General features: G+C 42.0%; 1 protein-coding gene and 1 long non-coding RNA gene across 4 annotated transcripts in view; one reads left to right on the forward strand and one right to left on the reverse strand.

The window, feature by feature from the left end:
* Positions 1-19,270, reverse strand: part of Atg17 (autophagy-related 17) — a 35,887-nt gene extending 16,617 nt beyond the window's left edge. Inside the window, exons 1-2 of one of the 2 annotated variants that reach the window (XM_018023151.2) lie at positions 17,320-19,270; positions 11,691-11,899 (exon numbers count right to left, since the gene is read on the reverse strand). In XM_018023151.2, coding sequence (XP_017878640.1) covers positions 11,691-11,899; positions 17,320-17,387 — 277 coding nt within the window. In that variant the 5' untranslated portion in view covers positions 17,388-19,270. The remainder of the gene's footprint in view (positions 1-11,690; positions 11,900-17,319) is intronic. The other variant, XM_018023153.2, reaches the window with a different exon arrangement.
* A 111-nt stretch (positions 19,271-19,381) lies between these two features.
* The window catches only part of LOC113464201 (uncharacterized), a 110,528-nt gene continuing 102,573 nt past the window's right edge, over positions 19,382-27,336 (forward strand). For both annotated transcript variants that reach the window (XR_003389047.1, XR_003389046.1), the window contains exons 1-2: positions 19,382-19,471; positions 19,578-19,741. This is a non-coding gene — a long non-coding RNA (uncharacterized LOC113464201). The remainder of the gene's footprint in view (positions 19,472-19,577; positions 19,742-27,336) is intronic.

Consider the following 27,336-nt stretch of genomic DNA (forward strand, 5'->3'; position numbering starts at 1 on the left):
AATCTATAATAACAAATTCAACATGCTAGCATCGTTTAAGTATATAGCCTATACATCCTTAAGCAATCACAGTTTGACAATAATTGCAGTTAATGTAATTTAAAATTTAAAGAACAATTCGAACAGTCATTTTCCTTGTTTCGACTTTTCCTCGGCATGCATTATGCTAATCGATGTGACGAAACACGTGGAAAGCGAAATGAGTACAATTTAGCTGAAAAGTAAGTACCTAGACGTTTATTAAAGCGTAGCAACCACCTCAAAACGGGATTGTACACGCGAACGGAGGAAAAGATCGTAGGAACAAGCCTCGACGATACCGAGAAAATCGCATGACCGCGTTGCCGTGTTCTTTGTTGCAACGGTCAGAAAATAAAACACGCCAGGGGAGCGGAATAATACAGTATACGTACATTGCCGTGTTCCTGCACACAACGAAACACCGCGATGAATAACGTACCTATCGCTTTATACCTGTTCCCGTTAAACGCGAAATTTTCACCTTTCGTTTTACACTCTCTCTGCCCTTTTGTACCTACTAGTTAAAGTGACCAATTTCGAATGGCATAGTTTTCGAGGTAAAACGTATCTATATTACTATTTTATTTCATCAGATGAGGAAAGAACTTTGGAATCGTCAGAAATTGGGAATTGGCGAAAAATTCTTTTACCAGTAGATACAAAATACAAAGCGGCCTGCGAGCCAAAAGATGGAAATTCGAATTTAACACTTTGTATCGGGGCATGAAATCACAGATTAAAATAAGTTACCATCATGTTTTACTTAAAAATGGACTAATAATTGTATTAAAAATACATAACGTAATAAATAAAATAAATTACGAATTAAAAATACATAATTTCTGATACATCAGAGAGAATCATAATTGATGCCCACATAAATAAAATTATAAACAGAATAACTTGGAATAAGAATTTTCTTTTCAACGTGCAAACGAGGGTAACGAAATTAACGAGCAGACAAGCTCTAAAAAATGTTGTAAGGTGGGAAATTGAAATTCGGAGAGAAAAGGAACGAGAGGTGGAAAATTTCGCAACGCGGTTCACGGAATCGTTTTTCCATTACCTAATGCGTGTATAAACGAATCTCGGGAATTACACGTGATTCCAAAAAAGGCGGATGAAGTCATACGTATAGTTCCAGTACCTGCGTGTCATCCGATAGATAACCGACAAATTAACCATTAATCATGAAAATTATGTCGGCGAATTACTACTTATAACAGACAGATTTTATGTATTTACAGAAACATTGTATTTCCTGGAGATATACAAAGTCCATTTAAAGAACATTAAAAATGAAATATTATTTATATATTTAAAGAAATTCTTATCTAGATTGCGCTTTTTAAGTTGGCATTACGAATGTTCTATTTATTTTGCATAAATATTCACAATCTATTTATAATTAACGTTTGATGATCGATCAAATTCAAAACGATAATGAAATCGACGTAATTTAAACTTTATCGAAATTGTATGAGTATTAGTGAGGAAATTACAAGCCTAAACGGAAAATGGATATTTGCGCTTAACGACGTACTCGTTTCTCGTTCTAACGAGCTTCCCTACAAACGCCATTAATAACTTTAGAATTCGTTAGAAAATCTATCCATGGACCCCTTGACACGGTCCGGCTGTATCTCAATTATTAATCATCAAGCAGGAAGAGCAACGCCAGCGACGAATCTACCGGGTGTCCCATTTCTGATCCAATGAATAGATTACTATCAGAACGAACTGCCGGAATTGGAACGAGTGACGAGACGACTTAATGGAGACCGAGCAGATTGTTCAACCTCTGAAGTGAACGAGTAAATGAAAGTGTCAAGGTCGCTTCGAGTTTATCCCATTTTCCTTTTAATTACCAAACTACCGATCGAAGCAAACTCCTTATTAATTAACATCGCTCGTTGCTCAATCCACGTGCGAATAGAATGCAGATTTCAAATGTTGTAGAAAAATTCCACGAAATATAATGCAATGTGAAGAACATGGAATGTGTGACACAAATTAATATTTATCAAGAGTAAAGAAGTCATCATTTTTAAACTGATATCACAAATGTTCTATTTTGCATAAAAATCAGCAGTTTACACATGAATGTGTTTAAGAACTAGCTTGGTAATTGCTTTTCACGATACTCGAATTTTAGAATTTGTTCATGGTCAAATAGAATGAATATGTAGGCAGAAATTGCTGTTTGAAAATTCAGCATTATCTTATATTGTATATATATAACGTTCTGACATAAATTTCCGGGAGTAAGAAGAAATATTTCGACGTGGCCTGTATCGATATTCCTTTCCTCCCCCGGCTCTTTTCTCTCTTCCAGTCCGATACATACACACTTCGGAATATATCCGTTCATTGATTGAAGTGGTATACCCACCGTACGATTTACGTCATTTCTGCTGAACGAACAGTTCCGCGTCACGCAGGCAAATGTGACGTGACCCGGTGCAAAGCCAATTTTCCCTACTGGATTGAACAAAAAAAAAAAAATCATGATTCCATTGGAATACAGAACCAAGAAATTCTCAAGCCTTTGCAACGATCGAGAATCCCGATACGCTTTTCCCTCGACGAGTATTTTTCTACGAGTACAAAAAAATTAGCAGTCTGCCGGCGGAGTGCTCGGGCACTTCCAGTACCCGTTTTAAATCGCCTAACGTTGGCGTGCACGTGCCGCACGGAGACTTTCGCGGCGTGCACGTGCACCAGCGGATAACGAGAACGGCTACGCGGTTGAGTCGCGCGGTGCCAGCTTGTCTGCTTTAAATTAAAGTTGCGTCACTCACCGTCACACGTTGAACCAGTCGTACATACGTGTTCAAGCTTGAATGCGAGCAAACGAGGAAGCGGTGTATGAAAAAAAAAAAGGAGTAATCGAAGGAGAAACCTCGTACGCCTACTCGAACGTGATCATCGATCAACTGGTCGTTTAAAAGAATCGTTTCCGACCGGTACTTATCATTCTGTTTGTCATTTACAAGGATATCACGTCCATAAAACAATTTTGACTTGGGCAGACGATTAACTGTATTTCTTATTGTTAGTCTCTTTGCGTAAAGTCAAAATGATTTGGTATTATAAAACGATGACTGTCTAATTTATAACGTGTCCTTCGCGACGCGCGCGTGCGAAATGAGTAATGATCTTTTTCTTATCAAGTAATTTGTATAGAAAATATACTTCCTCCTTTCGGGGTGCCAGCCGTTACCTTGTAAGCGTAAAAAATCGAATAAATTGCGAGATGTACGGGCATATGTCAAGAGATCGCAGCGGTTCGCGATAAAATAAATGCATTTACAGGACAGAGCGACCTTGAAGGGTGAAAACTTTCGAGATATCAGGGACAGGAAACCTTGAACGTCCACGGGCTCGGCGCGAAGGTTGTATTCAGATACGCAGACTTACGCGAGTTTTGCATATAGAATGCAATTATTCTAAACACCAATCTCCTCCGGTGAATATTAAACTTTTATTACTGAAACCGTTCACGGTCCTTACCGTTCCGAAGAGGCTCGGATTATATCTGCCTCGAGTTTTACGTGGCTTTTGCTGTTCTCGTTGTATCATTAGTCTCTAGGTCCGCGTAATTATCGGTAGTTACGTTAACGAATGTAAATTCATCCAGGTCGTTAAATCGAGACACAGTCGCGGCGGTGCAGCGACGTGCTCGTTGAAACAAGTCTAAAAAGACGCGCTGCGAGCGAGCGTATACCTCGCGCAATATTTCATAGCCGAAAATAGCCATTCGCAGTGGCAGCCACGTGGCTGTGTACGAACCGTCCACGATAAGTGGCCTGTACGCGAGTATAGTGTCACGATGTATATAGCGTGTGCATGTAATAATTGCAATTGCGTTGTGCTCGGTTCCAAGGACTGCGAGATAAAAAAAAGAAAAACTAACGCGAATCTGAACACGTAAGCGATCTCGGAGGTGAATGGATGCACCGCGAGGTGATAAAAAAGCTTGAGCGGGCAAAGGAATCTGATGAATCGATGTCGTTCCCTTTTTAACGGACTCGCCTTAAGCTGATCTCGCATTCGCTCCTTTCTCACTCGGCTCTGTTCTTTAAATCGAATCGAGTTACTCTTTGTCCGCTGATGAAAGACCAATTGCTAGTTTCAACGTATACATATTTATAATAACGTTAGCTATGAAAATATATCTGTGACCTACTCTAATCGTGTCATCATTAAAAAATAAGAATCGTGTGATCGACAAACAAGCGATCACTCCGAAGTCCTATCAGTGAGACTTTTCTCTTTACGACTTTCGCAGGGAATCAAGAAGAATATATATTTGCACGGTTATCGCCAGCTGTCAGATATGTACCTCGGTTCACTGGACACGGCGATCAATCCTCCTCAGTAATACACAATTTTAAACAGCCCATGCAAACACGTACACGTGCCAGGATCTCTGAAAGCACGTGATCCCCTCTCTATTTTTCTTTACGTCGCGTGTAACTCTCGCGTACTATAACGTACTCTTAACGTGTAATAAAAGAAACAAAAGTCCGAGGCAAAAGAAGCAGAAGTCGTTGAACGAGATTTATTAAAACAATCATTTTTTCTTGGCCGAGCTTTTGAGAGCAGACAATCAGACTCGTATCGCGGAAACTCGTTCCACGAACGAGCAGATACGAGCGAAATAGCACCGGGAACAATATCCAATCTGTGCGAACGTCCATGTACCGTTGTTTACGAATTACATGTACAGATTACCGTATCTACCCAGCACAGAGACCGAAATACAATGAGCTTTCGATTATCCTAACGCGTAGATTAGCCGAGGCAAGCCTGATAAGTATTTTGGAGAACCGGAGTCTGGGAATAAATCGAGGAAATAAAATTTTTTTATCATTCTATTCTTACGTCAAGTTGGCGTAAAAGGCATTACGACTAACGAAAAAACAGCGATTTAATAATTCGACCTATTTCGAAATTTGATAAAACGATATTTTAATTGAATGAAAGAAATATCGGACAATCGACCCTCAAAAGTTTGAACCGAACAATCGCGCTATCGTACGATGGTGACGCATTGTGTGCCAAGCGATTTGTTCTAAAATAAAATCATAATATCGACTCGCTTGAAATAATCGCCCACGGTCAAGGGGAAACGGTGGCACGGATATGCAAATCGAGACGGATTAAACTGCATCGCGCTCGGCCAGGAATCCTTGTTTCTCTCTCATGAAGGGTACAAGAAACGAGAGTCGCGGATAATGGATTCGCATCGGTTTGAATAATGTGAAATCCAAGCAGAGGGTGAAGAAGCATACAACAAGAATCACTTCGTTCAGACTTTAAGCCGCCCGTAATATAGCAGATCGCAAGATATAATATAACTCACTGATTCTAATCATCATTTTATCCTCACATCCTTTGTCTTCGGACTACCTGGCTCTTTTGAAACTCGTCCCTTTCCTTAATTATCTTTTTTTCATCAGGGTCGACGATTCCCGACAACATCCAAACCGAGATTGCCTTCGTATTTATGCTGAAACATGGGTCGAAGACCCAATCACGGTCCACGATCCGGACTATGGCATAAATTAATTCAAGGCCACAAGGCCAGGCAGAAGAAAAGATCGAGGAACTGGAAATGAGGAACCGAAAGTAGGCTCCTTGCTCGATCCGCCTTCTCCATTCGTATTGTACAGATCGAGCGAAACGGAGGTCGAAGGTGAAGAAAAAGTTCAATTTCACACGCACCTCGCTCGAAGGCGTGCTGGAGAATCAGCTGACGGCCACCGACCGAGCCAATTGAATTCAATGGCCGAGAAAAGATATCTCAGACGCCCGACGACTGGTCGCCGGAGGGAAAAATCTTCGCAATACATTTTACTGTACGGGAAACCCATCCTTTTCCTCTCCTTTATTCGTCGGTACAGTGAAAAATGTTGTCTGACCGAACTGAACCTTCGTCACCTCGACTTTTATCCGGGAGAGTTGACTTTCGGTTCGGACCAGAGTCTGGAACGAATGTCTGGCAGGAATCATCGCGGAGGCGTAATTATTTGATCTTCGTATTTTTCAAGGTCGCACATTCATTGTATTATGAGTCTGTGCAAACAACGAATATTTGTTCTTTGTATATTGACACGTATGACGAAGTTCGATGCCATCGATCCTCAAACAACCGCGAATATTACAATTTTTGTTTGCACAGGATCGCGTATCGGATTCGAGTATTTGCTCTAATGTTAATCGAAACTGTAGGATCTATCAGATTCTGTCATTGAAATCCCACGTTGAATTTAAAATCGCTTTCTGTCAGTCGGAAGATCTGGCCAAATCTTGGGAAGATGCTAGATTTTTATCTCTGACAGTTAAACTACGCATTTGTAAAAAATATGAAGAACGAATGCCATATGCAAAAATGTATACATCATTATTTTTGAAAGGTAAAAAAATCTCAGTCTAGACTTAATCATTCAAATGTTAGTTTTACATAAAAATCCGCGGTCTACTGTTCACTGAATGATTTCTTAGAACTCGTTTCCGCGAACGCGATTCGTTGTTTCAAAGCCGGTCGCGAAATCGTTCGCGTGTCGTATCATCAGCTGACGGATCGGAAACGTCACGTACATAAATGGCTTCGGGTATCGATAAAGCGTGAGACTCGGGCTGGTCATCGGAGTGCTTTAAACGTGCACGCGGATCGTGACAGCTCAGCTGGTCACACGAGGAACACGCCGGTTTCTTCTCTCACTCCAACTTCGGGATCGGAACACGTTTCCCGCGTGCTCTCGCGCGCATGATGATTGCACGTTGCGACATTACGTTACGTTACGTATTCCGCGCGATTAATCTCCAACTCGAAGGCACATTCGTAGAAATGTATTCGCATGTCGCAGATACTTCGAATTTCTACCAGGAATTCTTCCTCGTTCATACGATATTAAAGTTTCGAACGAACGAGAGATATTAAGGCAATTTCAATTCGATACGGCAGCGCATATAATTTAAATTTTCAGTGTACACAAACTGACTGATTAAATAAATTCATTTCGTTTCATGTATCTTCGCTCCGCATTAATTCAGAGATAAATTCAGAAAACTTTGATCACTCGTAGAATAGTTCGAAATGCAAATATTTTTATCAGCGACACGGCAAACGCGATGCGAATGGAATTGATACAGTAAATTGCTACGTTAGAAATTGTTTAATTATGTAAATTTTAATCGATCGTGTTTAATTTATGTACATGTGGAGCCTCTGATGCAACTAAAAGCTTTGCTTGGCAGCGTGTCTGCAATTCGCGTCATAGCAGAACTAAATGTTCCACCTGTTCGGTTTTAACCAAGTATAGTTAAGCTCGCTCTATATGAGTTGCGTTACGTAATGCACGTGCCTCGGCATGTCCATTGAGAGTTCAACGTAGAAAATTAAGAAGCACTTATTTCAACTATTCTCGGAAGCTCTTCCGATAAATAATACTCAATTCTCACGTAATAATAATGATGGAAAATATAAAAACAATAGACGAGGAAGGACGATGGACCAGGTAAATAACGAGAAGCCCATTACTTTTGGGAAATGTCCAGGACTGCTGAGTCATCTGAAATATCGGAAACGACCCCATGGTGGGCTTCTTATACCCTCGAAATGGCGAATTCAGTTAACGAGTTTTCTCAAGGCAGAAACAAATTACTGAACGTGATCGAGAAAAAAAAAGAGAGATTGTGATACGTAGAATTATCGATATTATTAATCATCAAATCTGAAGAAGAAAAATGATGCAATTGTCTAACATTTCTCCCTCAGGACTCCGAAAGTTTCCGAACTGTTCAATTCCATTTCGCTCATTGAATTTGTCACGCGCAACACGTGTCTCGATTAGCCAATTTTGTTTAGAAATCGACTGTCCCCGATCTGAGAGAACATGACATCGAAAAACTCTTTAATACCATAATAATATTTTTTATACATATATTACGCACGATTTATGTGTAACGCAACGCTTTCTCGGTCTTAACGACACGCAACGGGGATACGATACGAGAGTATGCTACAAGTGGATACCTGTTCTTAAATAATACACCGAGTTGACCCAGTTTCGTCGGTTAAAAATCGCGGCTATCAAACATTCGTAACTACATCCTAATCACGCGTTTCAAAATTTCCTATTAGAGAGGATTACGTCACGCCCAGCAATTAATCGATCGAACAACGTGGCGTTAAAAACTGGTCTCTTACCGCAACTCGAGAAAGTGGTACCCGAACTGCAATTTCATCGCTTTCCCTATTAAACCTTTCATCCATGATCCAGCTACGATTAGCTACGATTTTCCTCCGGAAAAGTAGCGCCGACCTAGTTTCGACTGTGAAACCAAGACGAAGACGACGATCCTAGCCGACGACGCGACGTTTAGCCTCGTCGCACGGGTGCAACGAGACCCAATGGCAGATCGTTATCTCTTGGATAAAAGAATCAGGTCAAAGTTCTTGACGAGGCTCATTGAGGGTCAAAGTCTTGTTGCATCCACAGACGAAGCGTTGTGATCATGTCTTCTCATCGTTAGTTTAAAGACTAGAAAAAAGCCGAGGTATTCTTAGAAATGAAGAGAACGCGTCAGATAAGAAAACTCATTGCGAAATGACGCTGAAAAAAAATTCTTATACATATTCAAGTTCCACTCGACGGATCTTGATGAAACACCACTCGCATTAAAGTTAGAGCACTCAAAACTACGGATGCCAAGTGGATAGAAAATCGTTTTGGGTTGCTGTAGCGTCGAACGAGGAACAGAGTCGAGTGGCGCCGGAAGATGCGTAAGAGTCACGTTTAGCAATAGAAAATCGAAAGTGCGAGGCGATAAGAGCGAACTTGGTCGTTACTTCATCAGTAACCGGTGCGGTGGAAACGGTCAATGCGACGAGGTGCATCGCGAAACGGGTATGCGCGAGTGGTCTGCGGTCGCATTACCCGTACGAGCGTCGAGAAACGTGAATTACCGCATGAAACCCGAGGCAGCCCGGGATAAGACGGACGGATAGCAAAGAAGCTTCCCTGGAATCGATTTCACGGCGCGTCTCTGTAAGGAACGCGGTCGAGACAAGTTAATGAAACTAGCTTAACATTTTCAGCTTACAAATATCCCCAAACATAGATGATTATTGCTCTGGACGTAGAAGAATGAAATATTTGAAAGTTCCTTAAGGATCTCGGCGGAATATTAATTTTAACTGCCTAATTATCGAGGTAATTATTATAACTATTGTAGGAGTAGAAAATGTAGCCCTTCACGCGTAACGTGATCTTAGGACTAGATACTTTGATTTACGACAGGGTCACGTATTGTTCATCAGATGGTCCGCAGCTGCAAAACCTTCGAGCCACGTGTCTCCGAAAGAGGCTTTATTGCTGAAAGCGCTAGATTTAAGGGCGTGACTGGAGAAAGTAGAAAACTGGCCGAGGGTAATCACAAAAAGGAAACGTTGCGAACGTCGAACGTAAAATGTGTAATCCTATTAGTATAAAATACAGTGCTAAGCGCAACAATCTATTTGCTATAATCCAATATATTTTAAGTAAAACTATGTTTGTTTTCTATCCCCAAAACCTTCCAATCCCATATTATTTAATATTTTGTGTACAAAAGTTACAACTACCATAAATTTACTTTGTTCGAAAGTAAAGAGTCCAAAGAGAGATAAAACCGGATAATAGTTACAATACTGTCAAAGACATACTTAGGTTTATAAGAAAGGAGACGAAAAATTTGTGTGGACTCTTTCAGTAGTTTCAATGCAGCAGGGATTCCAAATGGGGAAATAGTATTCAAGGTGAGGAAGCACCACGGTAGAATACGGAATTCTTACAATAGAATTAGAACATGCAGACTCGTGAAAGTGGCAGCCATCCGTTCTACAAGACGTCAGAGACGTTTCAAATAATAATAATAATAAATTACAAGGAAAACCAGATGTAATTTCCAAAACGTTGTTTAAAACAACTTTTTATCTGATAAGACCGTAAATAAGATTTACTGGAACACGATACACGCAGAATCAGTCTGCGAGTTCGCAGTTGGCAAACTTTTTGAAGGTTCCTGGCAATAGTTAGATTCTGTCATCGATATGGCACAGTTTACAGCTAGGGCCCCTCGGCAACGATGGAATGTTGATCGTTACGAAGTCCTTTCTTCGAAAGATTAACAAAGAAAGAAATTCTTACCTAATGTAACAGATGGAGACTCCGCAACACAATAGGCTATGATTTCGAAGGATCAGTTCAGGTATAAGACTTAGGACGACCTCCTCAGGTTTCTGTTTAAAAGACCAACAGTACCTACGCAGCTGTAGATGTACACCACTGTCCTCCTTGCATTCCCTTCAGGAGGAGGGCCTGCTTGTAACGTCACTGGAATATACGATGATCCGGAGGCACGATATAACTGACTGAACGCATAATAAGCGTTTAACGGTACGTAGATTGTACACGATTAACGCTTGTGTGGTTTAGCCAACGAATGAGGAGATAGGCGCCGGGACGCGTTGGAAACGCGAAGTGAAGGCGTCCCGACTAGGGCCCAGGTGGAGAAAAACAAGGGTGACCCGATTCCTCGGACGCGCCGCGTGTCTAGACGGGCGACGAGCGAAGATATCGACGCGTCCACTCGCGATTTCCTCGACGAGGAACCATGGGAAGTGTGACACACAGACTACGACGATGAGCGACTCGCTCATGAAAAGCACCAAACATTTTCCGTTATTCTAACTGAACCGAAGAATTTTAAATCAGATTCACTCGTACTGAACTTTCTGCATAGAAGTGTGCAACTTTTGTCTATGATGTGGGGCTCTGATAGGAATGATAAATGAAAAGAGATAAGAGAATTTCAAAGGGAATAATAGAATAGGTGAAACTCTGTTCGATTCGCTGATCGTCACTCTACTAACGAGGCTGATGGCAAGCCTCCGTACGACATGAACGGGTTCCCGTTTAAACATTACCGTTCATCAGATGAGCTAGCGCTGATCAACATCCACGTTCCCAATCACGCTTCACCGCATTCAATAAACGTTCACCATCAACGGACCGTGATCGTATCGTGATTGGGCCTCGATTGCAGATCAAATGTTTCGCTTAAGGTGCATATCCACTTGTATCAAATCTTCGTATCATATCACCGCTGCATTATGAACGAGCAAACTCTGCTTCATTGTATACCCCCTTTCATAAATCCCTTTGCATTTTCAAGTATTGCACTTATTATCCGTCAAAAAAATCCAATAAATATTCTATAGATATTCTACATTTCAATTGAAAGACTACTGAATCATTAAATAAAGCATTGTGTATAAATAGATACAAATTAAACGATGATACAATAGGAGAATATGTACAGACAGACGTGCCTTCTCAGTATTTTATAATAAAGTTATCTTTGTTAAATGTATATCAGTGCAGTATTTCATTTCACCTGTTCCCTACAAATTTTAATTTTACGGATCGTTGAAGAGAAAACGTACTCGCGTCTTCCTCCAAGCTTTTATTTCATGCGTTTTACATTGTTTGAACATAAAAGTAACGTTCCATTATGAGGATCGTAAAAACGCAGTTAAGCAGGAAATAAGAAAAGCTTGGCGAAGCGCTTGTCGGGATAGTTAAAGAAATTCACACATGAAGAAGTTCGTCACTCACCAGAACCGTAATCTATGCACGACGTGGGTGGAACGTGACTCTCAATGGCGGACGTGCTGAACAAATAGATCGGGTTCGTGTCGGTTCCGGCCGAGTAGGAGCACACACGCGCTGACGGATCCAGGCTTTCGCCTCCGCTCATCAAGAGCACCTGGTTCGCCGCGACCACACCGCATTCTCTCTCGATCGCTTCCTTCAGCTGGGAGACACTGCATAAAAATAATGGAAAGTTATATTAAGTGCATTTTTATCAATAGGTGAGATAATGAGAAAGGAATTGATAATAGTCGGTGGATTTGTACTGGAGCTATTGGTACACGAGCCATGAGGAACCTTCGAGTTCCTCAAGAATTTATAAGAATAAATTGATTGCGTTTTAAATCATCAGGGATTTACAGGTTCGTGCACCGCGTCGAATATCGTGAGGCACGATTATGAAAACAAGATCGTTCATAGACGCTCGGTTCCTACTTGGAAACGATCTCAGATGGTACAAGATAAGTTGAACGATAGACCGAGGCGGTTGTACAGCTTCAGCGTCGTCGATGCCGCGATTAAGGTCGAGATTATCCATCTGTTCCCATATCAGAGAGACCGCCTGCTTCGCAATTAGAGGAGCGAACAAAAGTCGGAGTAATTGGGGAAACTTGGAAGACTTCTCTCCTGCGTGGCTGAACGCGGAGTAGGTATAATCTAGCCTGGTGTACGCGAGATCTCGCCTTCTGGCCAGAAAACACTCTGTTAACCGGCTTCAACTGGCCGACCTGGTTCTCGCAAGGCGTTCACACAGCGATAGTAATTGCCGTTTGATGCGTTTCCGTAATTCGCGATGGAAACCGACCAACCGGCGCAGGAGAGCGTAGAAAAGAAAGAAAATCGTGTTCCGAACGGATACTTAACCGAGCCCCTACTTTCGATCTCAAATGCGATCACTCTCCTGCGTATCCCCGCGGCCCCCGGCCGTTCATTCTCGTGCGTCGACGTCGATCAACAACGGTAACCGATTAATCCATGATCCGTAATTTAATTAGTCCGAGGATGATAAAATTACGAGTTACAACAATGGCAATTATGTCAAGGTGATATTCATCGAGGTAACAGAGAACATATCCAGTGAGGTTGAAGTCGCTGAGAAAAAGAAAAAGAAGGAACTTGGAATAATGTCAGAATGTTCACGGCAAACGAGAAATTCGGCAATAAAATTCGGATGTCCGTCTCCGATTTAAATACCGAGTTTATTTATTCCTTAATTACTCTGGGATACAACTTTGTAGAAGTCGCCCCCGACTTGAACAAAGAGCTCTCCATATCTGTTATTCAACCTTGGTAAAGTGTTCATGACAATTCGCACGCAAATGCACGATCCGATTCCATTTGCGCCTAGTTTATGGCCATCGTGCGCGTTATTCGCGACGCGGGTCTGCTAGGACAGCAGGGTTGACGATAAAATTCGCGAGGCAAAGGAAATCTACAATGCAATTTTCAAACTAGATAAAACGAATCCTGCCTTCGCGCAAAACGCAAATAACGTGGATGATCCAGCGATTTTTAGGTATTATGCATTTACAAGGAAATTGAATGTACGGAAAATATAAACACTGCACGCAAAATGCATTGAAATAAACTAAGTAGGAAAAGCACAGTGTATATTGAAATGTTTGAGTGATAATATAGTTTTATACATTACGTGCAGAGTAATTTCTGTAAATATACAGTTCTCTCATAAATTCATCAAATCGGCAGTCTATTTCAAAAGATAGTTACGCAGGATAAACATCTGCAGAACCGTGTTTAAAACTATAATTCCGATTAGTGGCAACGAAATACAGTGGGTGCTTTGTTTGCGAGTTTCCGGCGTGTTTGCGCGGTTTCGGACGATCGAATCGGCACGCGTTGCGGCAGTTGTAAACGATCGATCATCTAAACCCAGAATAAATCGCGATCACGCTGGCGCACGGTGTACTTACTCTCGCGCGTTTTAGCGGTGCACTTTGTAATTGCGCGCGGGTGCGAGGATAAAAGCAAACGCAACGGAGCAAAGGCGCCACGCTGGATCGACACACATCGTTAATTGCCTCGACGACTCGACGGGGGTCGGTGACCGCCGCGACCACGCTATCTTAATGCACAAATATTGGAGGTATCTGCGACCAAGCGCCTTTTCTAGCGTTTGGAATCCTTCGAGCTGCGTTTCGTTACATACGAATTTTGAGTTAGAGATCAAAATCGAGTGTCTTTCATAATTCGAAATTATGTTATCATTAAATGATTTAACGACAAGCAATTATGCCATACAATTATCCAAATGGATTAGTTGCAACACTAGATCTTAAAGAGACGGAACTGCGTGATGCTCGATTAGAGGCGGCGGAGGCCAGATCGATCAGCGATCCTGAGACCTGAATTCGTCGGACTTTCTTTTCACCTGGATAAAACGCGTTTTGCTCAGGACTCATCTGGAGGTATGTGAAGCGTAACGCGGTTTAATCGGAATAATGGATGTTGTACACAGCCTAACTACGTGCGTGTAGAATTGCGAAACCACCGTGGTATTCTTCATTGGCGATAGGCCGAGAACTCGCGTTCGCCAGTTTTATTTTCCTAATTCGCGTTAGCCTCGTTCCACGGTGAACTTTTCTCCGGGTGTTCGTACCGTTAACAACCGTTCCCGTTCCGGGGGAACAACCGTGTTGTTGGATCGCGTCGAAACGAAAGTTCTCCTTAATGTTCACAGAAAGAATCAATTCATATACAGGGTGTGGCAAAAGAAATCCAATTAAATTTTTTCCGGGACAAAAGTAGGGTAACGCAGTGAAATAAATTTTATTCCATTGGATTCGTCGTGCTTTTGCGTGAATTATGTATGTGTTTTCAGAATGTCAAACAAACGTACCGCTATTGGGAGTCATATACGGAATTATATCGTAAACTCGCACATTGTTCGCTCACTTGGTGTTTGTAAAGATATTGTCTCCAGAACATTTAAAAGATTTAACAAGTTTAGGGACGAAGGCGTCCTGGAAAAGGAAGAAAATGCACCGTGAACATTTCCAGGAAACGCAAGATCAACAAAAAGCGAGACGACCGAAATCCCGGGGTCTCAATGGAAACCGACGTCGAAAGACTAATGGACTACAGCATCTGGTCTATCTTCGAGGCCAGGGTCTGTGCTAAACCCTACAAAAGCATGAAATCTTTGAAGCAATCGTTGCGCCTGGAACGGTTAGAATTACACCGGTGAAGCTGCGGCCAACCTTTCAAAAAATTCAAAAAAAGTTTAGAGTTTTGTATCCGTGAAACGAACTGAGTATAGTATTTAAAGAAAGACTGTGCTAATGGTATCGATAATTGATTTCTCAAAAATTGTTGCAAAAATAAAATTATGAATAACTAAACGAGTTGGATTTATTCTTCCGCACTCTATAAAAGGAAGATTCTACTTATAGGCTCTTAACGATATGTGTAGCCTAGGTAGATACGAGGCCGGAAAAGACCTCAGTCGACTTGGGTGCGAACATGTGGACATTTATTGCCATACTGGCCTTGGGATAAAAATCGGACATCTTAATGAGGTCAAGTCAGGTCAAATTGTAAAATAACAGTACTGGGAACGACGGCCAGTATCTAGGATCTCGGAGGTTGCAAACAAAATGTAAAGTCAGTTATAGCGTAAATCCGGAACAGTGCAGTTGGCACTCGAGTGAGTTGTGCTATAATCGTTTTTGTAATCTTAATATGCCACAGTTAATAGGACGTGCAGTTTGATTTCGTACGATATTTCTGACATATAAACTCTTCCTTAAACTCGGCATTTCTTTCTACATACTGTACTAAAATTTCCGATGTACGAGCATTTTCTTTCTGTATCTAAATTTTATCATAGAATCTCGCAAGAACAGAAAACACAGAAACATTTTAAACAGAGTTTCGTAAGCGTTCGTAGCTGTACATCGTAGATCGCAAAAGTGGACCGAGTCACCGAGAGAAGAGTGTTTAAAGCCGACTAGTTTCCAAGGGATGCAGCAACGTTCGCATTAAGGACTTGGCCGAGTTTACCCACAGGTCAGACTCGTGCATGTACAGCGGCCACGTGCCAATGGTCGCCCACATTCGACACGAGAGATTTCATTACTATTTTCGTAGCCACCTGCGCTTGATCTTTCTCTCTGCCTCGTTCATCGTGTCGTTTGGTCACTCGAACCAGAGAGAAAATCCGTTCGAGCTCGGCCTCTGTATCTGTGCCCACGTTCGTCCGCGATAGACATACGGTTTTGCAATTTGTTCACCTTCGAGGGATCCTTGACACTTCTCCACGACGTGGTGCGTCGCTGTTCGCGATACACAAGGAGTTGCTAAACGACCAGCGACGAGCAATCGCGTGGACGATTGCCGAGAAGAGTTACTATGTATGTACCAATGTATTGCAGACACACGGTCGACGATGCGAACGATGGGAAACGCGATGTTCGAAAGTAAAAAAAACGAGTAAAATAAATAGAGAAGGGTTGAAACATACGGGAAGCGGAGAACGGAACGTTTCAACGCGTCAACATGTACTTTTATTCGATAAACGAGATAGCCGAGGAAACGGATCCGTTTGAAAGAGGCAACCGTTTATAGCAAAAAGCGACTCGCGTGAACCGGCCGCGAAAGGATGTGGATATACCGGGAATTTTTGCGCGCAAAGAAATGAGTTTCCGTGGCGGGCGAGCGTTTCAAAGCGAGCTAGTGTAGGCTCGGTCCGATAACCATCGGCGAGAGTTTAACGAGGGAGTCTAATCTGAGAATAATATCGAACGTACCAGTATTATATCATAAATAGTAGAAGCAAGAGACACGATGAAGGAAAAAATGAAACTGTAAAATACAAAACTGACAACGGGTCTGTTGAAAACGAGGAAGTGCATGCACATACAAGAAGAGGAGAAGAGAGTACAAAAAGTTATTATGGAGATCCTTTGTGTGAAGGACACAGTACGTTGCCTTAATTAAATCAGCGTAACGCAGCGTGCGAATCCGAGCCACTTGGCCTACATTCGACGAAATGCGAAAAATAAACCCGTCGTGGATTTATTGGGCTAAGCTTTAATGGCCTATCGTGTTTTTGTTCATAACGAACAATCGCCAACTAAGAGAGCTGCCTTATAATTTCTCGAATAAGGAACGTGAGCAAAGACAATACATCTAAGTACCGTAAAATATTTGTCTCGATTTATTGATAACTGCAAGTTGAGAGTGTACACGAGATCGTGCCCACAGATTTCAAGTAAACATTCAATATTTAAAGAATGAAGAACTGCTGCAAAAGTGTAGTCTTCTATAAAAGGGTCTCGAATGTATCTTCACAGAACCGCTTTATCTAAGTAAAAATATAGATTAGAAGACCCTCCACTCGATATTGAAAAACCAATAGCTCCAGGGTAAATGAAATGCATTATCGCAATCGGTATTTACAAATTAATCGATAATAATTAATCAAATTAGTCGTCATGTCATAAGCGAATAAACAAATAAGCGAGGGAAAATCTATCGTATCGACAGAAGACGCATAACGCAGGAATTTTAACCTACTGCAAAGATAAACAGCAACACGAGTAAACAAAACAAACGTACTGGAGATAGGACTTACGTTTGTAGCGCCAACTTGATGTCGAAAGTGATGGTGGTGCCGGAGTCCACGTGGAATATGTAGAGCATTTTCGGGCTGGTCAAGCTTCTTCCAGTCCGACGAGAAGAATGAAACGGCCAACAGCCCAACCGAAGGACCCCACTAACATCCGGTGGTGCTTGGCGCCCGGGGCTCGCGACGCCCGACGACGACCACGACAACGACGACGACGACGATGATGAAGAGGAGCTGTTACCTCAGGGCCGACCCCTGCAGTCAGCTCGATCGGGGCCGTACCCCTCGTTCCCAAGCGCTCGCGAGTACGGCCCCCTCGGGTTTATGCCGCATCGATCACCAATCCGTTGGTCGTCGTCGTCGGTTCACGCAAACTCCAGCTCCTCTTCTCGCGATTACACTCGCCACTAGGCTCGCGTCGTGCCGCGTCACGTCGTCGACTGCGTATCGTGCGCACTTTGTTTCCTAGTTATTCACCCCCTTTAAATATATGACGGGTGTCTCCGAACGATGCTTTGCGTACCTAGTTACGTTAAGTTGAAGTCGCGCGCGCCTACCGACGAACATACGGAGAGGAACCACGGATAAGCCCGAGAGATTGAACGAACGCGGCGCGATGTATATGTGTGTATATGTACGATGCGCGTGCACGTACTTTATATATACATAATATTTTGTGTAAATGTAGATTGGTTCGGAGAAGAGCAGCGAAGATCGTAGTTTAGGTTCTTTCTGGCTGCTTCGGCAAACCTCTTTGGAGATTCGTTGACAGGTCTCGCGTGCGAGTAGCAAAACGAGAGGAAAGAGCGTTGTATCACGAGATCATTGGTAACTAAAGAAATAAATCCCACAGCCTTTAGGAGGGAAACTATTTTGTATACAGTCTCTTAAAGAACCGATCAGATCGGTAGATTGGATATGTTGGAACGCACGATCGTCATTTACAGGACGGTTCTGATTGCGTATGATTCTCGTTCCAACCGCAGAACGAACCGGAACGTAGAGTCTCTTGGAAACAAAATATTCAACTGGCACACTCCGAGGGGTCCCATACGATCGATCGCTCGAGCGTAGAATTACTAATCACAGTGTAACGATTCTTGATTGCGTTGTTGGTCCGTCTGTCATCGATGATCGTTGCACTGAAATAGGTTGTCGATCGTGCCTCCTGGTTTTCGTGATGTAACGGACTTACAAACTCTTGCTATCTCGGGCTCAACGAACGCTTTAATAAATACGGTGCGTGAGCAAATCGAGCAGTAAAATAATCCGTCGTGTTTATATACGCGGACGAACACGAATCGCAAGTAAAATCGCTGGGGAAAAAAGAGTCACCGTTGCAGCGATGGAGGACCGTAGTCGACGCGACGAATGAGTAGAGTCCCTCGGATCAGCTGCTCGTCAAAACAAAACACTCGCGCCTATACCAAGGGCCAGAGGATCCTTTCTCCGAGTCCTTTCCCGTCGCCGTCGCGCTTGTTTGGATACGAATCGGACCACGACACCGACCAAGCTTTATTCCGTGGCTCGTCCGTGAACACGGGATCAAACGCCCAGGATCTCGGTTTTGTATCGGCGACCGAGGCCGTGTATACGCCGAGAGTGACGTACAGAAGCACACAAACAATGCTGCGCCACTCGCACGGGAACGTATGCGCAGAGATCGAAGCAACGGAACAAAGAAACTCCACTTTCGCCACGGATATTCTCTCGTTCTGCCCGCTTTACGTTCTCGTTTGTGTTCCACGTTCACGTACCCGTTGTCGACACTCGCGTTTCAATCACGTCGCTGCCCAATTTTCAACCGCGAATGAGCCGAACGCTTGCCCGTAAGAACTGTTCACTTCTGCGAAGCTCCTCGCACCGTATCAGAGGAAAAGAGAAAGACGAAGAGACGACGGTGGTAGTGGGGCAACTAGCTCGGCGCAGTCCCATTCGACATTTTACTCTGACGCATCGCGTCGCCAGCTGTTTACTGCCGAGTTCCTCGGACGGAGCCTGGTCGGGCACGGAGGACAGAACGTCTGCTTTGCCATGCGTTCTCCCTACGCAGATATTCCACTCGCCACTCAGCTGTTCATTCGCCGCGATCGCGGCGCCATCTTCTACAGTTACGAAGATGGCGCGGTCGACGTATGCGGTAGTTTTTAACCATCTGGTGATTACATGTTAAATTATTTAGTTTTATACGTTCCGCGGTCCTTTTAGAGTATGTATTTACATTATAAGTGGCAGCTTCATTAATATATTGATAAATTTTGCAGAAGATTCGAACAAATTTCGTGTATTGTGTGCGAATGTTCATACTGTTGTTGACGGCATGTATCCTGTTTGCTTGCGACAATGATTGCATACAACATAAAATTCATTGTTATTCTTCAATGAATCTATATAGACACCTGGGATGAGCTGATTCTTCGGATTAGTGGTAAGTGGATATCGAATAGTTCTTTTCACACATAATTTAAAATAAGAGTTAATAGCCGAGGTTAAAGTTACACGGTGCACTGTACAATAGATACTCGATCGAAAGTATGATCGAAAGCAATATCTGTCACCTCATTTGAGGTTAAGTACTTATTACGATGTTTAAATGTCTAATTCATACAGAAGACAGAAGCGTGAATAATATTTATATAGAAACATCGAATTCAAAATAAGAAATAGCGGTATCATTAGCTGAGAATGGCAATGCGCGTGCGTATGTCTAGAATCAGCCTCGACGCCATTATCGCTTCCGTGTGGAGACTCTACGCCAACTTAGCTGTGAATGTGGAAAAGGAGAATGATGTAGATTTGAAGTTGGAAGCGTGGGGATGTAGCTGTATGCGTTGTTTGTTTATATGCTGTAACACGCGATCTCAGCCCAGCAGCCGTTCAGAAACGTCGAATTTTCGCGTATACGAACGGGCAAACGTTTCACGAATACGTGCCTTGATTTTCTGAGACATATACTTATAAAAAAAATGAGATACTTCGGTCCGAAATAACGTCGGTCCACTTCCAAAAATAACCATCGGCATTCGTAAGCTGAGATTGTTGCGCAGTTCCTCAATACACGTGTAAGCCCGTTGCGTTGTTTATTTAGTAAATTAGTAACGAGCTTCGCCTGGGGAAGGAACGTCGTAGTATCTACGCAACCCACTGTTGTCGCGTATAATGAAATAAATGTTTAACTGCGTAATTGACTGGAGAAGTCGAACTTGAGAGATCGACTCGTCGTAAAAAAGTGGCATAATAATATTTACGTCGTGTCGGTGAATCGTTCACCTTTCGCTCGAGGCCAGCGGAACCGTAAATCGCTCCCGCCTCTGCACCTCCCAGGCATTGTCTCACGCATAATTTCAAATGGATATAACGACGAATTCGCAAAACGGTTATTGAAACGTGCCGCGTAATCCTCTGTGAATTTTAACTCTGTCGTGATTCGATTTCTGTGTCGACGCGTGGCCAGGAAACTCGTATCTGTCTATACGTACATACACGATAGATGCGATCTCGGCTTGTGTGCAATCGGATAGGTGCGTCGACACATGGCACGCGATAAAGTCATAGGTGTGCATCCTGTTATCGCGAATTAAAGGGGTGTTCTGGTCCTCAATACCATTTCTTTAATGATCTTTAGGAATTTTCTTTAGAAGAACTATTAATCTTTTTGTATTAGGTTCTAGCATATGCATTTATGGGTATTCCAAATAAGTAATTCATTTTTTTAAGTGAACCCAATTGTAATTCCATTTCGTTCGGTTTTATTGGGAGTGTTGACAAGATATCTCAAGTTCTAGTTCATCAATTGGTTTATTTATAGAGCATCAATTCCTGTTATCTCACGAACCAAAATTTTTAAAACCCACCGCTGTTTTCTTATCGTTTTAAGATAATGAAAGATGGAAACATTTTTCGAAAATCAATAACGCGAATTCAAAATGTTATCGTTGGGATTATAAGATTACTATGTTATTTTAATTGAGACTATGACAAGATGCATAAATAAAATAATAATTCAACATTTAGGCTAAACAAAATCCGAAATCACATCAACGGTTAATACAATTTATAGGATATACTCTCAGTAAAATAGAACATATATAACTAACGTAATTTTTATTGATTTTACTTCAGAAAATGTATTTACCGAAGAGTACATATGTACATTGTGTGCTCAACGAGATAAACGAGTCTTAACTTTTTCACAATGATATCGCGTGAGTACATACGGTATTATAATACATATTGTATTACTGCCTTGCAGCGAACGCGTTTTGCGCAAGGGAGGAAATTTCTTTCCCGTGTGCATGCATTGTCAGCGATGAATACAATCGTAGCTCGATGATAGGCGGTGATAATGATTTCCTTGATTGCTCACATAGATTTCATTAAAACTCATATCAATGTTATTTAGTAGAAAAACTCTTGCGCATATTTATAATTTTTTATTGCCACGACAGATTTATTGTTTTATTTCATTAATCCACGCAATTTGCTGTCTCAATAAATATCACGACGTTTATGATTCATTGGAAGATACCGTGCGAAGAACTGGTTGCTACATACAACCGTAATTAATATTTCTTAATGCGTACGTACTCCACGGTCGATTTGCTTATTACCAATACATTAGAAACGAAAAGTTTCATTTCACTATCAACCTCATCCCCACCGCAGCGAACAGCTGTTATGCGCATTACTCGAGAGCAGAACGAACACGATAAATATTCGTGCTTTCTCTTGTCAAAATACTGATAGCGGAACTATCGATATCCCGATAGATTAGATGAAGAAATTGCCTCGCCAGGGCCGTGCCGTTTTATCTAATCCACAGCCGGCAGTCTCGCACGGTTGGGGATCTATTAACGAACGTTTTCCCCTCGTGAAAACGTGAACCTTGACGCAGCCTCGTGGCTCTACTCGCCTGCTGCCGATAGGTTTCTCGATTTTGCGATTGCGAAATATTGCGCGAGCATAATGTAATCGGTGGAAAGTTAAAGGCGAAACGCTGTTGCACTCGTGCGTTCCCTCCCACCCGCTCTATTTTCTTTGTCCTTTCCAGCTTTTCGTGAAACCTGTCACGCGACTACCAATTACCATTCCAACGTTTTAGATAGCTAAATTTCATGTTACCCTCGTTTTCATATGCAAATAGATTAAAATGTAATTGCCAATAATCGCGCGGTTTCTTCAAAGCCGCGATAGTAACACGCAGATGTGTACATACTTGCAATTAGATACACTGCGAATTTTCTCGCTCGAAGAAGAATACCGATGAAAATGCATATGAATTGTCAAAGGTATACGTGTACGATATAGGTACTTTCTCTGTTGAATGCTTTTACTTTTCTGTAAGAATGTTTCCAATTCCTCCTTACTCCATTGTCCAACCGTAAATATACGGTTGTAGCTTACTCCAAATTATATAGAATACGTTGAATCAAGGCTAGTCGAATAAGTAAAGGCTGGAACAGTCACGTGGACTTTCATTTCACCTTCCGATTATATAAAATAATAACATGCAATATACGATAGAACGTTCCTTCCAAATTCATTCGTTTATTGCAAAATGTACAGACAAAAGATCTGGTATACTTGTATTTCGTATGCAAGATCGTGAAACAATTTCTGATCACGTGTAACTAATAATAATAATAATTGAATACCTGCATGATCGGGCTCAAAAAGAGAGAGAGGAGATCGTGGTGAAAAGAGTAGTAGCCACAAGACATGAATCAATGGAAAATACATATAAGAAAGGTTCTATAAATTTTTCTTCTAATTTTTGTATTTAATAAGTTAAGTATAATTAATGGGCATATTATTAGTATTGATAAAATCCGATTGTTCTACCGTCGAAACAGCAAACCTTTCGCAAAAAATGTCGTTTTTTTTCTTAAATATTTCTAAACCGTTGGACCTACAAGAGACCCTTTTACCAATTACAGCTATATACCAAATAATCGACGATGTAGTAAATAAGAGAACGCGAGAGTACTACGCGTTCGCGATCGATGAAACAGAAGGCAAGGGCTCTAAAGCCTGGTAACCACTTGTATCATACCCGCGTATCGTAACACCTTAGCACATCACCTAGTGATACGGTGCCCCAGTAATGATAATGATGAAAGTAAATTTTGTCACGCGACAGTGCAACGCTCGCCGTCTATAGTTGTTAAATCTTGTATTTCTATAGTAATCATTATTTTGTGAATGATACCATTTTGGGGGTTGATTAAGGAAATATTTATACGACAGGAATAATAGAAATGATATTTATTTGAAAAAATTTCGAAAGGAACATATTTTGAGCCAAAAATGCGTCGGAGCTTTTTCCTTATCTCTAAATTAGTAATCGTTCTTTGAATAACTTGAGGAATCATTTGTGTATACATATCGATAGGATACGAGGGTTTGCTAGAAGTACATACGCGGCTTTAGAGTAACTTCTCCGCATGTTAGAGTCGCGAGAGGAGAAGAGGAAAAATCGAGACGCACGATCCTTGCGTGTGCGCGACACACGCGCGGTTTCCACGTCTCCTCTCTCTCGAAGCGAAGGTCTCTCGTTAAGCATCGTAGCACGCGAATCGTTGGAGAGCCATGCGGGAGGTGCGTGGCCAGAGCGAGGTCAACTCACGCACGTGCACGTCGTGCGTGGCTCGTATATGTTACATGTTGCGGGCGTCTCGTTCCTCATCCGGCAAACTCTTGGAACATCGACGAAAAGGGCCCAGCTCGTTATTAGGCCGTTGCATAATAACGAATATCGAATTTTTTTATCGTTTACATCTTCGTGAACTCTGCGGGTCAACGTACCCGTTGAGGTCACCGCGATCTATAACTCGTTCCGTGTTGTACCCACCTTCAGAGAAGTTCTTAACGTAGTATAATTTAATCCTAGAATTTCGCAAGATCTTAAGTACATTATGCTTTGATTGGAATAATGTTTTCTTAAATTAATATCTGCTGGAATAATAAAATTACAATTATTAGTAGTAGTAGTAGTCATAGTAGAATATGTAATAAACGTAGGAGGAATTATACGGTAAAAAATGTAAGAAGCATCATTAGATGAAACTCGCAATCAATTGAACTGCTGAATCAGAACCCTACTTCGAACCTTCGGTTCGCTATAAATTAGGCGACCAGCCTCATCAATCGAAGTCGCTTCCTGGTCATTTTCTCTATTGACCTGATATACGAAAATGACTTCCGCCTACGATCTTCACATTCTGTGGCTTGCTTTTTGCCGGGTTTATTAACAAAGTAGTAATCTAGAATCGCGGAAAAGTAGGAATCACGTGAAGGCCATCGAGGTAACCCAATAGTTCTGACAGTTGTGATGGATTAAAGAGGATTAAACATCTATTTCTGCCCTACCCCTCAAACGGGGGGTCCAAATGTTTTATGTGTATTTATATTTCGTTTCTTCGGGCTACTTTTAAATTCGTGTACCGATAAGAAATACGAGATAAGGAAAAAAAACATGGTCACCTTACAAACTCGATTTCTGTTCGAACATAAACTTTGCGTACTATCAATACGAAAAGATTAGAGGGACGTAGGCTGGATTTATTCTCAGAGTTAACGAATATCTGTAATCAAAAACCAAGCATGCGGTAGGCTCGCGTTATCGCTCGTAGTCGCATTATGTAAGTTGAGATTACGCGCACGAGAAATTAATATTCGTACCCATAGAACGTGCACTCGTTGAAGAGCCTTCCTGCGCGATTAGATGGATAGACCAAGCAAAAAGTATCGGTTCCGTCTTGGACTCTCTTATTCCCTGTGACAACAAATTAAACTATTATCGTGATAAGTATGTAAATATGCATGTGAAAACATTTCACGACATTTGCATTTCCTTGGAATTCGCGCAATTTTCTACGCCGTTGCATAATGTTAGGGAGAGCGAGAGTCGACGTACCATACGCTCGTTGGGTTATCGACGCGATAGTTCCCTTTATCGCTCTTTATTCAGTGTCGACGACACGCGGACACCGTCACAGTAGCAAACACAACGTAATGAGAGAACCGGTGATAAGAAGTAAGAAGTGTCAGACGTGACATATGTATCTGCATATGCCACGAGAAAACAAAAACGGTTGGTGACTAATCGTGTTATACAAATCTCCTTTATCGATTAAATTGAATTTACACTATGGAACCAGAAGACAAGAAATGGTACAAAAGAAAAGAGCTTTTGTGTCGCCTGTATTAATGAAATTAAGATAATGAGAAAAATCGAACTGAAATACGTGAGAAAGTAGACCACGAATACGATAAGAATGGAAATATTTACTCTTTCTAATATCTCGGGGACGTAACCGATAAACATCAACCCGACGCGAAGATAACGAATGTCGACCTCGTGGACAATAATCTCTGCGCAATAGACTTTATCTAGCCTCCTCGATGCGAGCCGCGAAACGATACATATATACACGTATACGTACGTGCATATGTACCGTTCTAAATTCGGCTGTCGGTATATTTCTGGCGGTGTATGCACGGGAGCACGCGGCGGAAGCTAGAAGGCTGGATGAAACACGGAAGCGTTCGTAACAAGGAAACGCGTCGCATCGGAGGAAAGTTGATCGACTATCAGGCTGGATTCGTCACAGTCATTGCACCAATGACGAATTGACCACCTGTCCGTGGTCGCCCGGGGATTAGTCATCGGTTGAAATTAGAACTTTTTGTGTCGATCGAGTCGCGGCCAGCTTATCGAGCGTGTAATTTGAACGTCGATTCGTGATCGAGATCGAGAAGTGGCTTGGTCTGTCACACGTTTCTTCCCATACGGAACGGCACCGACGCGATCCCGATGACTCGATAACATCCGACAAGTGTCACGCTTTTACTCTGCTTAATCTTTTTATCGTTTCCGTGTACGAAACCAGACGGATTGCAACGCACATATGCATGTCCGAGAACCTTCCGATCTGTCGTTGATAGCGCGGTAAACGTTCGGATTATACGTAATTATGGAAACCCGTGATCATCATGCGAATAGGCAACGTGGTCTGGTTGCTCGGTATCAGATTCAGTCACGTTCCCGCTTGATCGTCGCACGCTTGCTGGCTAAGATGACATCGATGCAATACCGTGAGGTCAGGCGAAACACGTGATCAGAGTGACGTAAGATATTCTAAAGATTGAAGGAGGCAACTGTTATCTTTTTATCTCGACGAGACAGTGAACGATAAGTTACACGGAAGCGACAAGTTCGGGGTTGAATTGAGTAAGAAATTAGCGTCGATAAAGAGTCGGGAAAATTGCTTCATTAGGCTATCGCTCAAAAGTATGCGGACACTCCCTTACATGTAAATGATCGAATTTGGCAATGGACATTGCTTAATAGTAAGTAGATTCCCGTTATCGTAGCACGTGTTCACATAATTTTCAGCGGTAATGTGTATGTGCTTGAAGGAACGATAAATCCGAGGACTTTAAATTTGACGAGTTTCACCGAGTACATTTCGTTGTACGTGCTATGTACACGGCTATGTAGCACGTATGTAATGTACGCCGATTAATTCGCTGCACGAACACGTTGAAAGGTTGACGCTAACATTTTAATTGCGACTTAATTATTCGCTAGTTTCACGTTACAGTCGGAATGCAACTGGAAGGGATTAGAAAAAAGAGATCGTAAAACGCGTTTCGTATAAATTCCGAGATGATGATATTATACTATGTTCAAGAACAAAAAGTTGTTTTCTTCGTTCTTTCGTCTCTAAACTTTTTTCTCTCACATATTTTGCAGACGTTTGTACGTCAAGTGTGTTGATTCTCGAATTTCGTTTTATCATTGTGCGATAGCAATACCCAGAATTGTGAATGTACCAACTCCGGATTATCAGACTTCCTCTGTACTACGTAAGGAATACGATAAGTGCTCCGAGACTTAGGAATCACTTCTTGCATTTGGGACAATGGTGTGTTCAACGAAAGGAGAGTATTCATAAACAGATGCACCTGATCCATGCTTAAGGATGTATTGGCTATACAGTCAATCCCAAAAGTTTATGC

The sequence above is a fragment of the Ceratina calcarata genome, unplaced genomic scaffold (assembly GCF_001652005.2).
Source record: "Ceratina calcarata isolate Rehan_Ccalc_2016 unplaced genomic scaffold, ASM165200v1 scaffold297.2, whole genome shotgun sequence".
Lineage (NCBI taxonomy): Eukaryota > Metazoa > Arthropoda > Insecta > Hymenoptera > Apidae > Ceratina > Ceratina calcarata.